This window comes from Manis pentadactyla, chromosome 7 (genome assembly GCF_030020395.1).
Source record: "Manis pentadactyla isolate mManPen7 chromosome 7, mManPen7.hap1, whole genome shotgun sequence".
Classification (NCBI taxonomy): Eukaryota; Metazoa; Chordata; class Mammalia; order Pholidota; family Manidae; genus Manis; species Manis pentadactyla.
Window position 1 is genome coordinate 61,224,159 of NC_080025.1, and position 17,844 is coordinate 61,242,002.

General features: G+C 37.5%; 1 protein-coding gene and 1 long non-coding RNA gene across 4 annotated transcripts in view; one reads left to right on the plus strand and one right to left on the minus strand.

The window, feature by feature from the left end:
• RSBN1L (round spermatid basic protein 1 like) overlaps positions 1–17,844 on the plus strand; it is a 151,528-nt gene that overhangs the window by 33,666 nt on the left and 100,018 nt on the right. The window contains exon 1 of one of the 2 annotated variants that reach the window (XM_036892467.2): positions 7,374–7,956. The exons of the other annotated variant lie outside the window; for it this stretch is intronic. Coding sequence (XP_036748362.2) covers positions 7,407–7,956 — 550 coding nt within the window. The 5' untranslated portion in view covers positions 7,374–7,406. Of the gene's footprint in view, positions 1–7,373; positions 7,957–17,844 lie in introns of those variants that run through there. 2 annotated transcript variants of the gene reach the window in all.
• Positions 4,696–7,864, minus strand: LOC118916015 (uncharacterized). Of its 2 annotated transcripts, XR_005026260.2 has the most exons (4): positions 7,736–7,864; positions 7,124–7,271; positions 6,768–7,006; positions 4,696–6,145 (listed from the first exon to the last, which is right to left on the minus strand). It is a non-coding gene; the product is annotated as an uncharacterized LOC118916015 (long non-coding RNA). The 2 variants fall into 2 exon arrangements; XR_008998471.1 differs by having other exon boundaries at positions 4,696–7,006.

Here is a 17,844-nt window from a genome sequence, read left to right on the forward strand (position 1 = left end):
CTGGTTATGTGGCCATTTTTCAGTTTCCTCATGAAAACCCTTAAGTTAGTAAGATGTGTTCCCTGACTCTTCAGCATGCTAAGGCAGTCACAAGCAGTACCTTTCTTATCTTGCTCAGGCCTGTTTTAGACAGGCCTCTCCTCTTATGGCACTTCATGTCCTTTATTCTTGAACTACAGTGAACTTTCCACAGAGAATATACCACATTGATCATTATTCCATATTTTTTCCAATTGCTCTTTTTTCTGCTTTGAAAATCTTTATCTTCTTTGCCTTCTAATCTTTAAAAATTCAGCTCAAATATTATCTTCTGTGGAATGCTTTTCTTCATTTCTCCAGCTAGACTTGTTGAATCTGCCATTTGTGTTTTCACTATATATAGTTCATGCCATTATTGCATTATTTTAACCAGAGTGCTATAATTCCTTTGTTGAAGTCTATCTTCTCAAATATATCATCACTGCATTATTTTAACCAGTGCTATAATTCCTTTGTTGAAGTCTATCTTCTCAAATATATCATCACACAGTGCCGAGAACACTGCAGACACCCAATTCTATTTATTGTGTGAATCAATGAGTAAGAAATGAGACAACAGTTTTGGATAACAAAGCACCAGTGAAAAGCTTATTGGAAACAGATCTTGTGACTAGAGAGTAAAGTCTGTCTGCTCCAGGAGGACAGGGACCATGTTTGCCTTGTCTACTGCTATATCCCAGCACTTAGCCTACCTCCTGGCATCATGTGGCAGCTGAACAGGTATTTACTAACTAAATACTTCTATGTGGAATATAAGAAAAAGGAGACAATCTAATAGTTACTTGAAGATAAACTGGAGAAGGGAATCCAAATTAGGTCATAAGAGAAACACATCTAGCATAAGGGTAACTGTACCAAGGAAAAAACAAACTATAGAAAACAGTAACATCATTAGCAAAAAACAAAAAACAACCTGAACCTAGAGCAGTCATAGACATTACTAGTCTGCTGGCAAGTAAAAATAATGGTGTCCTTCACACCTGCAAAAAGATCTGTATTATTTGCCACTGCTGTATTTGTGTCTTTCTGTTTAATGCCTCTACCTGGGACATCAGAAGTGGTATTTAATTCATTTATTTATAAGCACAGCACATTATGACTGCATTCCTGATGTTTATATTGGCACATGTGCTTGTTTTCTTATGATAATCATTGAAACACTGCACTTGGCATCATCATCAAACAGTATTAAAAGACCTCTGTATCTCATACCTATGCCTGTGTACTGACGGTTCACTGGGAAGAAGTTCATTGAATGTCCACACTACTCACACTTTTGACCTAGATCAAGGCAAGGTACTGGCACTAATTGTAAATTCAGTTGGCAAGATTAAGGCTTCAGGGCAAACTCCACCCAAAGGTATAAGAACTTTACAAATAGAAAGCTTATCCTCTTTGCCTGGCACTTGTACTTGCCCATTTATGTTGGCAAGGTTGGATTTGGCAAACCTTAACCGTGACACCAGGTTTCATGCCTTGGTATTGGCAGTTTCCAGGTACCTGACTTGTGCCTACTTTTTCTGTTCTCTTTCACTAGCAGATGTAAAACTCCGCATGACATTAATCTAGCACTTAGTAATTTCCACTCATTGAAATAAAATACAAGGCCTAAAGGAGGAAAGACTAGGATTAAAATCCTAAAACTCAGAATTACAATGTAAATAGATTTACTTATAGCTTGGGTTAGATTTAAAAGTTAACTAGAAAAGTGGCTATTTATTTGCTGGTTCTGCCTTTTGTATTTTCACTGTACATAGTTCATGCCATCATTGCATTATTTATAACAGTGTTGCCCTTAGATCTGTTTAGCTGTGTTAATTATATGTCTATTTTTCAATCAAATGGTATATACGTAGTTATGCCTCAGAGGGGAATCAAGAAGAGCCAGCACTTGAATCTGAGGCAAGATGCATGTTAGTTCTTAGCCCTATACATAAATTATACAGACAAGCTTTTCAAAGTAGAATCTGTGAAACTAAAATAATGACATAATAACTTAGCAACAGTCACAGTTTTGTAATTTCCTGGCTCTCTTGACATGGGCGGTGTTTGTACAAAACTACTCTTCTAATTGTGGGTCATCCCCCCTTGGACTCTGTTAGATCTGCTTTAGGATGATGTTCAGGTTACCTGACTTTCTCTGGGCCACTGGATGAGAGCATCTCTTGTAGGTCAAGCCACTGTTTATATAGGTCTGTCTGTCCTATATACCCTCTCACACTCTCACTCCTTCCCCTAGAAATACTCCTGGCCTACTCTTTTCTGTGAGATAAAAGCACTTGTGTCTACCAGTGCCCTAAGAAAGGATGCATATATATTTTCTGAATTTAACAATTTAATTAACTGAAACTTCTAAAAAGGTCTTATTAATGTTTGGATTTAAAATTTTGATGCTTTAGACTTCTGTCTCCTCTTGCAAGATAGGAAGTTAGAAACTGGTTTAGAGTCAGAATGAACATGGAATTCCAACTTGGTTTTGGAAAATGCCTTGCAAAACTTGTCAAAGCATGCGATGAAGGGAAATGTCCATAAATGGCTTATATGAGGCACCCAGTAAACATTATCCCCCTAAGCACAGTGATGGTCTGAGAGTGTGGCAGAAATCATTAAGTAGAGAACAGTTATTCTGGATGTATTTTCCTATTCAAGCAGGAAAGGTTATGTGGTAAAGAAAATTCACAAATTGGATACAGGGGTGGGTTTTCAATCCAGACATTCTATGAGTTTATCGTTTTTCTTTATACCCTTTGGCACACCTAGGTTTCTAGGTTATAATATACTTTACTCTCTATATAACAGTTCTTAATTCAAACAGTTCCCTCTTTCCACAGAACTGACTAGAACTGCAAAACATGCTTTTCTTTTATTTAGGAATTTACATTAAATAAGGTTCCTATCACATTTTGTAGGTTTCCTATTCCTTTCTCAAAATAAGTATCAAAATGATCTGATGTCCTTCCATACAAAAATTCTGGAAGCAAAATTTAATCCCAGAAGAGATATCAATAAATGGTTTCTATTTACTCAACTTGGCCCCTTTTTCTCTACCTTCCTCCTGCTTTGTGGTTGCTACACTCTCCAATGATGCATTTAAACGCTGGCTGCTCCCTTACCCACAATTTTCAACTTCACTTTCCCTTAGTTCGCTCTCCTTCCGCTGAACTTTCGTACATACTCAACTGGAAAGAAGGCTGGGGTTGAACAAGTGCTAGGCCTTATTTGTTGTAAAATGGTATTACTGGTAAGAAGTGAGAATTCAACTCATCTGAAATGTTCACAAAGAAAATATAGGCTGAAAGCTGTCAGTCTTGATCATTCCCGCCCTTTTTCATCCTTACCCAATCCAGGCAGGAAAGACAGAAGGGAAAAGGGGCTAAGTACCGCCCCCCCCACCCCCCACCATGACCTTAAAGGAGCTGTCCTGAAAGCCTCACTCAAAGACTCCCATGGCACCATTGCCATCCCTAAGAGTACGGGAGGCTGGGCAAACACATGGTAACCTGAATGAAATACAGGTTCGGGTAAGTATGTCTGAGTCTGAGGTGCTTTTGACATCTCTGTAGAGATGCTGAGTAGTCACATCACACACACAGGGGAGTCAGTCAGGTTTATAGATGTACATTCGTGAGCTGTTACTGTAAAACCAATTTATTGAAGTCATGGGCATTTTTGAGATTGGCCAGGAAAAAGAGTAATATAAAGGAAAAAAAGGCCCTTGAATAATATGAGGGGAAAAAAAGGATCTCCATCATTTAGTAGTGTCTGTGAAGAAGAGGATCCTGTAAAATTGTGAGGGGCAAATATGATGAGTCTGAAATGTTTCTGAGATAGCCAGTTGAACTGATAGCAGCAGTTGAATTTAACAGATGATTCTCCTACTGTCCCCACATCCATACTTGATTAAAAAAACATTTTGCGTACTATATGACTAAACAAATGCTATTTGGGTACTATTTTTTATTGTAACCTGATATCATAATAATTAATTGCCTTTTATTAATTAGTTACTTTAATTATTTCTATATACAATACTTTTATTTACAACAGAATAGTATTTCTCAACTCTGGAACCTCAAATAGGTTATTTTCTATTTCCTAAATTTAATGATTATAATCAGGGCGAGATAAAGGATTTACATAATTATTACAGAGCCCATTATTGGTCTATAGCAGAAAAATGAATGACAAATCTATGGTTTAGTGGGTTCTCATATCACCTATGTATGTAGGGATTTCAAACTTGATAGGAATCTTATTTGCAACAGAAAGGCAATAATGCAATGTTAGGCAGCTTAATACGTTTCCTTTTCTATGGTTAATTCCAGTAGTTCTTTTAACAGGTTAAGTGTGGAAGGATGCTGTGTTTGTGGGTCTACAGGCTTTTTACTCCAATAGTATAACAGCAGGTTTTCAGACATATACAGACTAGCATTAGATACTATGTTCTGTTCCAGTAGTAGAGCTCTTTCTGAAGTTTACTAAGAGTTGCTTAATTCCAAGGTTCTGAAGACAGGTACTGAAGAATCAAAACTGACTCTCTTATTACTGTCACTATTTTATCTATTATCCAAAGAGACCTTTCTTCCTAAAGGACAGGATTATGTTAGTGTTTTTCTTATAGCCCTGATCACCCCATTTGAGGCATTAACACCACATAAAATCTCATGCTATAAACTTGGTGTTCTTTCACCTGTTCAGATCTATATATAGGTAGAGCTATTCTGCTGGGTCTTGTAAGTCATATTAAGGATTTTGTTCTTTATCCTAAGAGCAATGGAAGCCATCGATAGGTCTGAAGCAAGGAAAGTGACATGGTCAGATTTAGGTTTTGAAAAGAGCATTATGGTGGAATAAATGGAGAACAGATTTGAAAAAACTAGAATATAGGGAAACCAGAATAAAGATTAGTGTAGTCATCCAAGAGAGAGGGGCTAGTACTTGAAAGAGGGTGCCAGCAAGGCCCATGGAGACAAGTGGATGGTTTCAGTGTGAGCAGAGATTAAGCCAACAGGAATTGGGGATGGTGGTGGGAATTCTCTATTCCAATGTTGTTAGGAATGTTCTAGTTGTAATGGAATGCCTGACTATAGGGGAGAGAAAACAGACAATTGATCATGTTTTATAACAGTATTGCCCTTAGATCTGGTAAGGATCCTTCTCCAGCTGCGAAAGGCAAGGAGTCCATGAGGTCAAGTGGCCATGACTGTCTGGAGCCTGCATTCTCATTTAGATTGGTTAGATCTAAGGGTGGAGAGAGCTGCCAACTACACATCACTATGTGCAGGAGCTGAGGGTGTAAACGTAAGATGGGACAATTTGGGTGCTTGCATTCATGGTCCCTTCTGGTGTGGTGGGTGAAGAAGGTGGGATGGGAAGAGAACTGGTATAGTCTGAGGACTCTAGAAGTCAGAAAGCTCTAAATTTAAACATGGCCTAAGAGAAAGAAAACAAACAAAAAATAAACATGATCTTCCAGATCATTATTTAAGTAGATTTATCAAGGTAGTAGAGTAGAATATATTTTTTATAATAGTTTGTTATCTTGATTTGTATCTTAAATATTTAGACATATGGTATTTGAGCTCTTACAGTCATACTCTTGCCTAGGCTCTGCAAATTTAGGGTCAGGCCTGGTAAAAGTATATAACAGTATAAAAGAATATAGTATTAGGAATAAGAAATTCACCCAGGTGAGAGTACACTTTATCTGGGTCCTTACAAAGTCAGATTTTCCAGACTTCTGTGCGGGAGATGAGAAAATAAACAGGGCAAGTAAGTTACCAGGCCACTATGCTAATTATTTGAAACACTTTTCTGTATCTAGAGGGTCAACAATTAAGATATTTTAACTGTAATAGTTTTGGTGAGATTTTGAAAAGCTTCTTGGATACACTATAAGTTTAGAGCCAGAGGAGACCTTAGTGATCACGTAATCATATTTATTCACTCAGCAAGTAAGACAGAGGTTCTGACAGATGAAACCCTCTGACTGAGGTCTCAAGGCTAGTTGGTAGCAGATGATTTCCAGCCCCATTCACTCTTCCACCAGGGTTACTTTACAAGGAGGTATCTGCTGCTAGTCAATTCCAATAACAATTTTCATTTGCTTTCATTATGTATTTAAAAAAGTAAATACCTTCATTACTTTAAAAAGTTTAGGCACCTAAAAAAGTTCTATAAATCAATACTAAAATTTGACTCCAAAAGAGTCTAAAACAAAAGCAAATAACAAAAAAGGAAAACCAAAATAATTCTAACTTCATGAGGTCGCAAGAATTGGTAATCCTTCAAAGTTATTTTTAACTGTTGTCCGTAAAGTTATAGGCAACTTAGGGCCTCTTTAGGACTCAAAATATACCCCCACTGGTCATCTCTTGATTTGTCTACTTTTATTTTTACATCTATTCCTTTTGACTTTTTGATCTATGTAAGATCTTAAGGGTTAAATAAAAATCCTACTCCTCTTTTTAGTTGCAATGTGAACCATCTTCCCAAATTCCTTATTTCCTAAGCTAGAAAGCAAAGCATATGTTTACAAAACATCGAACACTTAGGGTACTAACTAAACGTTAAAACAACACTTAATCATTTGAAAAAGTCTGTAAATATCGTTAACGGATTATTTTGGGGAGGGGCGGGCTAATATGAGTTATAATAGTTGTAGTAAGATTAAAATCTTTCAGGGTTCGATCACAAAAGTTAAAAAAATTCCCCAGGTAGACTCTTACCTTCAAATCTGAAATTTCTAGGTTTCCAGGAAGTACATCATCCACAGAACATTATAGTTGACGATTTTAGCAACAGTAACGTATCTAGTCAGGGCACAATGTGATTTTTTGTTCTTACCCTCAATCGACTACTGAGTAACAGAAGGAAGGACTTAATTCCCGGCAAAGTCTCCTCAGTGATGAGCTCTGCGAAATTCGGTTCTCCCAGCGCGAAGAGTCAGGGATGGCCTCAAGGGACCCTAGAGAAGAAGGAAGAGAAAATGATACAAGACGATGTCGTCAAGGTAAAGAAGAGCACGACCTGGGCCGCATTAGATTTGGGGGTTCAGGGTTGGGTGTTCTTGCTGGATACTCACGGGGCACCCGAGTTCACACCGGCAAATGGAAGACCCTGGCCTCGCAGCTCTTTCGGCCACTAGCCCGCACTCCGCGGAGCTGTGACCTCCAAAGCCGGTCCGCTTGGAAATGCCGCCTCCCCGGCTTCAGATTCGCACCTTTGATAGGCTAGAAGAAGGATCCCTCAGTGTGGCTCGCCCAATGGAGGGCCCTGCCGCTCCGCCCCCTCCCCGCCCTTCGCGGAGGGCCCGCCCCCGCCCCGCTCCCGGGAGCCGAGAAGAGTAAATACAACAGGAGCGCAAAATGGCGGAGCCGCCGAGCCCAGTGCGCGGTTCTGCGGCCGCCGCCGTGGCCTCGGAGAAAGAACCGTTTGGCAAGCTGCAGCCTCCCTCCCGGGACCCATCGGGTCCTCTGTCCGCCAAGAAGGTCCGGACTGAGGAGAAGAAGACGCCGCGCAGACTGAACGGGGAAGGAAGCAGCGGCGGGAACAGCAGGCAGCTGCAGCCGCCCGTGGCACCTCCGCCTCAGAGCTATGGCAGCCCGGGGTCTTGGAGCTTCGCCGCTCTGTCTGCTGCCCCCTCCCCGTCCTCTGCTCGGGGCACTTTCTCTTTCTCCTCTGGCACGACCATCACCTCCTCGGCCTCCGCCTCTTCGCCGCAGCCAGTGCCGCGCAAACTGCTGGTGCCTCCTGCGCTGCTGCACGCTCAGCCTCACCATCTCCTGCTGCCGGCCGCCGCCTCGGCCAGCGCCAAGCCGCGTAGACCCAAGGAGAAGCGAGAGAAGGAAAGGCGGAGGCACGGCCTCGGCGGGGCCGCCCGGGAGGAGAACGGGGAGGTGAAGCCGCTGGCAAGAGGTGGGTGCCGGCGTGGGGAGGGCGCCCCAGTGCCCTCCACCCCCTCTCGCCCGCGGGGCCCGGGCTGGGGGAGCGCGGAGGCCGCGTGCGCAGCCTGGAGGGGGCGGGAAGCGTCTGGTTCTCCGCGGGCGATTTTACAGCCCCCGCGGGGGCAGGAAATGAAGCCTGCAATTTCGGTCGCAGCGAGGGGAATGGCTGAAACTCTTATTTTCTGTATCGTTTCTGGCATCCAGTTAGTGCACTACAGGATTCATAGAATTCGGTGTAGAGGACCCGCCTTGGTGTGTTTGGCTACCGAGGGAGATGGGAGGGAACGGAACCGGGAAGGGTTTGGTCTTGTAAAAGATGCTAGACCGTTTAGACGTGATCACGGAATTCATTTGTGAGACGGGCTCCAACACTAGAAAATCCTTTAAAAAAAAAAAAAGGGTGGGTGGAGAGCATTGGCGTCAACTGGAAGCTACCAGAGGCCTGAGCTTTTCATATCCCTATTAGGGAAATGAGGTAGTTAGTGTGCAGGGCCCGACGTGTGCTGTTTCATAAGGTACCCTCCCTCCGCCCTCCTCTCGCTCAGTATTCTTAAGTGTTTTGAGTGGTCCTGTTTGAAATACCACCCTTCAGAAAGAATTTGCAGCCATATTCCTTTTTCCTGCAGCAAATGCTAAAATCAAGAGCGTTGACGTGTTATGGCCAGATCAAGTGGCTGCAAAATGTTTTAGCATCAGAAAAAGGCAAATTTTTAAGCGTCCTTTTCGGACGCGGCTAGACAGTTTTCTTTTAGTATATAGATTAGTCATATAGTTTTCAGAAAGTAGTTCTTTAAAGTAGATGGTGCTCTCTAGTTAGCTATGGATGATCTGACAGTGAGTGGTACATCCTGGAGACTCGTTGAAATGTAGATCTTTATGTGATCAGAAGCTTCAAGCACATAATGATCTGTATAACGTATATTGATACCCAGTATTGTCAAAGCATTTTTATTTGTTTTTTAGGAAAATGAAATGTCAAGCTGTTTTAGCGTTGCTCATCGAATGGTAGCATCGATCAAGTGAAAAATTCTCTGTATTTGACTTAGGACGGCTGTTTTCACAATATTTAAAAATGTTGTAGGGTGTGCAGCAACCGTTTACTTCTTCCTTGATGTTTTGCCTGTAGTAAAGCTTTGACATTTAAGCCTAGCCGTCAGGTACTCTGGTAACTAGTCAAGATCTCTCAGCTTTGGAGAAAGTGTTGCTTGGAACAGTCGTTTTGAGGATGGTATTTATACTACTTTTAGTCTGGAAGTTTAGGTGGTTACTATTTAAAAAGCTACTTTGTTTTAGTGGTTACATTTAAGTTACAAGTGCCTGAAGTCTCTGCATTTGCAGCTTGTGTATCAGCCTTAACCTGTGATACGTAAACAGTGTATTTTGTTCTTCTCAGTTCTTTAAGGAAGTAAAATAGGAGTATAACATTATCGGTGTATTGGAATGCTGAAAATAAATTTCTTTAACAATTCTAACTTAAAATTTGGAGCATAGAAATGGCCCTCAAAGTGAAATGGCCGTTAAGAGGATTTTCTCTGGTCTTTTAAATTACATTTAGAATTCTTTTGAAGACTACTGCTTACATTATTAAGCTTGAATATAAGCATTGATAACTTTTCATTAAGATGTGGGGAAGGTGTTTTTCCTTGACCTGTGCAGGTTTTTTTGAGTAGTGAGTAGATTTTAACAATATTAAATATTTTCATTTTTTTTTGACAGAAATGCTGCTATTTTCTTGATGAAAATTAATCAAAGAAAAGGATTGTTTTTCATTGTCTTGATGGTAAATTTAATGGTGAAAATCTTTCCTTTTAATTTGAGAAATATAACATATCCTGAAGTTAAGGTTTAACTGAATTGAGGTTCTGTTTTAATCAAGATTCTTCAACAACATTTGTTTTTTTTTTTTATTTTTTTTTTAATTGAAGGGTAGTTGACACACAGTATTACATTACATTAGTTTCAGATGTACAACACAGTGATTCAACATTTATATACATGATAATTCTAGGTACCAGCTATCACCATACCAAGTTGTTACAATATTTTGACTATATTCCTTATGCTATACATTACATCCCAGTTACTTATTTATTTTACAATTGGAAGTCTGTTTATATATTTATATATATATATATATATTTTTTTTTTTTTGTGAGGGCATCTCTCATATTTATTGATCAAATAGTTGTTAACAACAATAAATTTCTGTATAGGGGGGTCAATACTCAATGCACAATCATTAATCCACCCCAAGCCTAATTTTCGTCAGTCTCCAATCTTCTGATGCATAACGAACAAGTTCTTACATGGAGTACAACTTCTTACATAGTGAATAAGTTACATGGTGAACAGTGCAAGGGCAGTCATCACAGAAGCTTTCGGTTTTGTTCATGCATTATGAACTCTAAACAGTCAGTTCAAATATGAATATTCATTTGATTTTTAAACTTGATTTATATGTGGATACCACATTTCTCTATTATTATTATTTTTAATAAAATGCTGAAGTGGTAGGTAGATATGAGATAAAGGTAGAAAACAGAGTTTAGTGTTGTAAGAGAGCAAATGTAGATGATCAGGTGTGTGCCTGTAGACTATGTGTTAATCCGAGCTAGACGAGGGCAATAAACATCCATGTATGCAGAAGATTTCTCTCAGAACATGAGGGGGGAGGTTCTAAGCCTCACCTCTGCTGCTCCCCATTTTCTCACCAGATGGCCCCCTGCGTCTTCAACAACATTTGTATTAAAATAGCAAGATTACGTACATATATTCAATATAGATATAATTGCAAATATAAAAGTCCTAATTTGCAATAGAGTTCTCATTTCTCTGGGCTTTTTGTAGAAAAAAGTCTTAGTGAATGGATAACCAAGTGCATGTTGTTTTACATATACATCTTTTTAGTGTTACTCTGAGTTGGATACTTTATGTGATAGACATAGGTTAGTTCAGTGACTCTCAGTTGTCATTGATTGAACAATCGGAATTAGAGCCAGAAATTAACTATACATCTTTGCAAGGAAAATAGATCCTTTCCTAGAAAAACAGAAACAGACAGATCCAAAAGATCCAGTCCCCCAACTCCATTAAGTAGTTAAGCTCCTGTATTTATTCATACTAAGTTTTTTTTGTTTAAACTAAAGCTGCTAAGTTTTGACATTGACTACCATTCTAACAAATCATTTGGATTAAATGAAAGTGAGAATGATACGGCTTGGCAGGGCATTTAGTAAGCGTTATTTGAGTCAGAAGCATGATGATTTATCTTTTTTTAGACCATAATAATTAAAAGGTGGGTCAGTACAGGTAGAGGAAGATTCGTTACTAGATGTCAAAGTGAAGAGTGATGAACAGGAGAATTATAAAAGCATACTAGTCTAGGCCCATTTAGTATGACAGTTTATGCCTTACACACCTAAAACCTCTGAGGCCATCTAATCAACTGTAGCTGAATTGCATGATAGCCTTAGTCATCAAGAAAAAATCAAACTTATTTCCTATAAAAAGAAAAAAGTACAAAATATTTTTGGATTTTTAAAAATAGAAAATAACCAGGTTTCGGTGCTTACAGAGGTAATTCACAGACCATTTTCCTGAAAGGTTGAATAAATTATTAAATTGGTAAATGTGGAAGGTGAAAGTGGACATGTACTGAAGGTATACAACATTTAGAACTACAGCACACAATGGAACAAACATATTATTAGATAACAAAGTTCCTTAACTGATGCCAGTAATCACTGAAACTTGTATAGATCATCTAACTTCGTTAGTGTTTTTATTTAGCATTTATTATTTTTTTCTCTCAGAATGACCCTTGAAATTTCCTTAGATAAAACCAAAGCATTTCACCGAATTTCTGCCTTGAAAATGTAGTTATAGAATTTAAGTCTATTGAAAATAAAGCCTTTTCTTAGAATTGAATAATTCGAGGTATGTAAATATCAGTGATTTTAAAGGTATAGATGTTTGAAGATTTTTTTCAAACTGCACTTTCCCACATCTTTCTAATATTCCACAGTTTCAGGTTAAATTTGTATTCTGAGTTTTGATCATTAATGATTAAATGTTTGTCACTACTGAGACAGTAGTTTATTAAAATTGCATTTCTTTTTGTAACCTTTTGTTTTTTCATTTGTTTAGTTTTGTCTGGCAAAGTTTTTCTATGCCCTCCAACAACTCCATAAAATACTTCTCAGTACAATTTTCCACATGGTCAAATCTGTCAGATAAATTAATCAGTTTCATTTGTTCCTGTAATCATCCCTTCTGTAGCTGTCCTTCCTGCTTCAGTCTGGATTGTTTTTCCTCTAGGCCTGCTTACAAAGCTGTCATTTTGGAACTTCCCTTAGCTGACATTCTGGGAATTTCTTTCACTTTTGTTGAGCCCTTTTCTCCTGGATCTTATGCCTACCTTTCGATTTATTCCTTCATTTTGGTTTCCTCTACTATTACTGTTGAAAGAGTGCAGGGTAAATATATTTGGGGGATTTTGTTTTTATCCTCATACTTGACTGTTTGGCTAATGAGAGATTTCTGTACAGGAAATAATTTTCCCTGGAAAGTTTGAAGGGGTTCCCTTATGGCCTGGCTTCTGTTGTGGATGTTGTGAAATTTGATCTGAAAATTTACCTTTTGTTCTAGTCTGGGAGATTTCAGCTCTTCGATTGAAGTGAACAATTTCAGCTATCTTAAGAAAAAAGTTTATTCCTGTATTGTAGCATCTTGTTCCTGTTTCATGGGTGCTGCATCTTTTGTTATCTCTTCAAGGGTATTAATTATAGATTCTCTGACATGTTCTTCTGTTCCTTGCATGTTTTAGTTCCACTAACTTTTTTTGTTTATTTTGGTCTTTTTGTTGGAGACTTTCTTTAGATCTGTGTGATTCTTAACAGTTGATTCATAGTCAAGAAAAAAGTTCTATAGCTAATTGGAAGCTCTCTGGGCATGCATGAGCATGGCTTAGTGACTAATGAAGTCCCGTAGTTTTTTTTTTTTTTAATTGAAGTATCATTGATATACAGTCTTATGTTGGCTTCAAATATACAACACAGTATTTCAATAGTTACCTATATTATTAAATGTCCACCCCCTCTAGTGCAGTTACTATCTATCAGTGTAGAGAGATGTTGATTATATTCTCCATGCTGTACTACCATGTAAGGTGACCAACTTGCATTATGATAGAGAATTTTTGTGCCCTTTATTCCCCTCACACTCCCTGCCTACCCACCCTAACTCCTCCCCATAGTAACTACTAGTTACTTCTCAGAGTCTGTGGGTCTACTTCTGTTTTGTTTATTTTGCTTTGCTTTGTTTTTATATTCCAAAAATAAGTGAAATCATAAGGTATTGTCTTTCTCCACCTGGCTTATTTCACTGAGCTTAATACCCTCAAGATCCTTCCATGTTGTTGCAAATGACAGCATTTCTCTTTTTTTTAAATGTATAAATAGTATTCCATTGTGTATATGTACCACATCATCTTTAACCATTCACCTTTTGATGGACACTTAGGTTGCTTGCATAACTTGACTCTTGTAAATAATGCAGCAGTAAACATAAGGGTGCATATGTCTTTTTGAATCAGGAATTTTCTTTTCATCAGGTAAATTCCTAGAAATGGAATACTGGGTCAAATGGTATTTCTATTTTTAGTTTTTTGAGGAACCTCCGTACTGCTTTGCATGGTGGTTGCACCAATTGACATTTCCCCCAACAGTGTAGGAGGGTTTCCATTTCTCCACATCCTTGCCAACACTTGTTATTTCTTGTCTTCTGGATAGTGACCATTTTAAGTCGTGTGAGGTGATACCTCAATGTGGTTTTGATTTGCATTTTCCGAATGATTAGCAATATGGAACATCTTTTCATGTGCCAGTTGGTCATCCGTATTTCTTTGGAGAAATGTCTGTTCACATCCTCTGCCTATTTTTTAATCAGGTTATCTGTTTTTTGGGGAGTTGAGGCATATGAGTACTTTGTAAATGATCAGATGAATCACTTACAAATATATTCTCCTATACTGTAGGTTGCCTTTTTGTTACACTGATGGTGTCCTTTGCTGTACAGAAGCTTTTTAGTTTGATGTAGTCCCACTTACTTATTTTTTATTTTGTTTCCCTTGCTGGAGGAGATGTGTCCAGGAGAAAATTGCTCAGCTTATGTTCAAGAGATTTTTGCCTATATTCTCTTATAACAGGTTTATGGTTTCATGTCTTACATTCAGGTCTTTGATCCATTTTTGAATTTGTGTATGGAGTTAGACAGTAATCCAGTTTCATTTTCTTTACATGTAGCTGTCCAGTTTTTCCAATACCAGTTATTTAAGAAGCTGTTTTTCCCCATTGTATATTCATGGCTCCTTTATCATATATTAATTGACCATATATGCATGGATTTATATCTGGGCTGTCTGTTGTGTTCCATTGATCTATGAGTCTCTTTTTGTGCGCGCACCATACTGTTTTGATTACTGTAGCTTTGTAGTATAGCTTGATGTCAGATTTTAATCCCTCAGCTTTGTTCTTCTTTCTCAGGATTGCTTTGACTATTCATGGTCTTTTGTGGTTCCATATGAATTTTAGAACTATTTGTTCTACTTCATTGAAGAAAGCTTGTTGGTATTTTGATAGGGATTGCATTGAATCTGTAAATTGCTTTGAGCAGGATGGTCACTTTGACAATATTATTTCTTCCTATCGTGAGCCTGGGATAGATTTCCATTTTTGGTATCTTCTTTAATTTCTCTCATGAGTTAATAGCTTTCAAAATATAGGTCTTTCACCTCCCTAGTTAGGTTTATTCTTAGGTATTTTATTCTTTTTGATGCAATTATAAATGGAATTGTTTTCCTGAATTCTTCTGCCAGTTCATTGTTAGTTTATAGGAATGCAACAGAGTTCTGTGTACTGATTTTGTATCCTGCAACTTTGCTCAGTCCAATTATTAGTTCTAATAGTTTTTGGTGGAATCTTTAGGGTTTTCTATGTAATAATATCATGTCATCTGCAAATAGTGACAGCTTAACTTTTTCCTTACCAATTTGGGTGCCTTTTATCTCTTTGTGTTGTGTGATTGCCGTGGCTAGGACTTCCAGTACTATGTTGAATAAAAGTGATGAGAGTGGGTATTCTTGCCTTGTTCCTGATATTAGATGAAAAGTAAGCTTTTCACTATTAAATATGATGTTAGCTGTGGTTTGGTTTGCTGTGTATGGCATTTATTACATTGAGGTACATATCTTCTATAACCATTTTGTTGAGTTTTAATCATGAATGGATGTTGAATTTTGTTAAATGCTTTTTCAGCATCTATTGAGATGATCATGTGGTTCTAATTCTTCTTTTTGTTAATGTGCTGTATGATATTGTTTGATTGACGAATAGTATACCAGCCTTGCATCCCTGGAATAAATCCTGCTTGGCCACAATGGATGATCCTCTTGATGAATTTTTGAATTCAGTTTGCTGATAACTTTGTTGAGGATTTTTGAATGCATGTTCATCAGGGATACTGGTCTATAATTTTCTTTTTTTTTCTAGTTTTGGTATTAGAGTGATGCTGGTGTCATAGAATGAGTTTGAAAGTATTCCCTCCTCTTCTACTTTTTGGACTACCTTAGGAAGTATAGGTATTAGCTCTTTTCTAAATGTTTGGTAGAACTCAGTTGTGAAGCCATCTGGACCTGGATTTTTGTTTTTTGGGAATTTTTTGATTATCAGTTCAATTTCATTGTAATTGGTCTGTTGATTTTCTTTTTCTTTTTGGATCAGTCCTGGAAGGTTGTATTTTTCTAGGAATTTGTCCATTTCTTCCAGGTTGTCCAATTTATTGGCATATAATTTTTCACAGTATTCTCTAATAAGTCTTTCTATTTCTATGGTAATCCATTGTGACCATTCCCTCTTCATTTCTGATTTTATTTGTTCACATCATCGTTTTTTCTTTATAAGTCTAGCTACGGATTTGTCTATATTGTTTTTTTCTCAAGGAACCAACTCTTGGTTTCACTGATTTTTTTTTTTCTATTTTGTTTATTTCTGCTCTGATCTTTATTTTGTCCCTCCTTCTACTAATTTTGGGTTTCATTTGTTCTTCTTTTTCTAGTTTCTTTAATTTGAGTTTAGACTGTTTATTTGGGGTTGTTCTTGTTTCTTGAGATAGACCTGTATTGCTATGTACTTTTCATCTTGGAAGCACTTTTGCAGCATCCCACAGATTGTGGACTATCATTTTTGTTTTCTTTTGTTGCCATGTATTGCTTGATTTCTGTTTTAATTTGGTCATTGATCCATTGATTATTTAGAAGCATGTTGTTTAGCCTCCATGTGTTTGTAGGGTTTTTTGTTTTCTTTGTGTAAGTTATTTCTAGTTTCATATAATTGTGGTCTGAGAAGCTGCTTGACACAATTTAAGTCTTTTTGAATTTACTGAGGCTTTTCTTGTGGCCTAGTATGTGACCTATTCTGGAGAACATTCCATATACACTTGAGAAAAATGTTTGTCCTGTCGCTTCTGGGTGGAATGTTCTGTAGATATCTGTTACTTGCATCATCTGATCTAATGTATTGTTCAGTGCCTCTCTTTCCTTAATTATTTTCTGTCTGGTTGGTCTGTGTTCATACTAAGATTTCACATCTTCGGTTTTTTTGTGGGACATCCCTGAACGTGGAGCCACTCTGATTCAGTTTTGCTGGAGGCCATACCTCTTATTCCCTTAAGGAGAGAGAGAGAGAGAGTGTGCATAGGGAGGGGTTGGGGGTTTCAGCCCTGTTTCCTCTTACAGCACCTCAAGTTTCTAAGCCTTTCTAAGGTACTACAGAGTAACTAGGATTGTTTGTCATGATTATTTCTCTTATAGGGATTTATATTCACCTTTTTCTATTATTTACCATTTACCATTGCACCACCAGTTTTCTATCTTTATACATTGTATTTCAGGTTATCATTACAGTATCTCCTAATTACATCAAAGATGAAATTTATGTTTCTTTATCTCCCTATTGTTTAGATATGTTTTTCAAGAAGAGATCTTAAAATATAGCCATATTTTGATATATCCTTATTTGTGTGACATTAGTGAAGTCACTTAATCTTCTTGAACTTGTACTTACTGGTTATATAGGGGTAACTTTTTCATAGTGTGGTTATTAGAATTGTATGAACCTGGAGTATTGTAGACATTCATAAGGCATACTAATTTCTTCTCACCTAACATTGGAGACATTAGTTTCACTCAGATCATGGATAAGATAATCTGTATAGTTTGCCCATTGGTATATCCTGGTTTCTGGGAATTTCTGGTATGTGTGGTGATATAATCATACTAATTTTGAAAGGAATTTATATTTCAGAGGTTTAAAGTTATAGTAAATGTCATTAATTTTTCATCATCCTCAAATAAATTGAACTGTGAAATTATGGATAAATAAAGTAGGATATTGAAAAAATAATGATGCTTAATTTGTGTTAGAATAAAAAGAATTATGATGAAATATTGTGGCTTATACAAAACCTTCTTGTGTGTATGAAATTAAGGGAAGTGGATAATAAAAGTGTATTCTTACCAGCTAAACTAATATTTTTATAGCTTCAAACATTTTCATTTTTGAAGTTACATTAACTTCATGTTGTACACATTATTTTTTCTTGAAATGTAGATTGAAATTATTTATCTTTTTATCATGAAAAGTTTTAATTAATGCAGAAGAAACCAAAACAGTAGTATCAATTCCAGGTCTGCCCATCACTCTGCTTCAACAGTTATCAACACCTTACAATTCATGTTTCCTTTCTCCTCCTCCACTTATTTTTAGTTTTTTCTCTAGTATTTTAAAGCATATTCCCAACATAC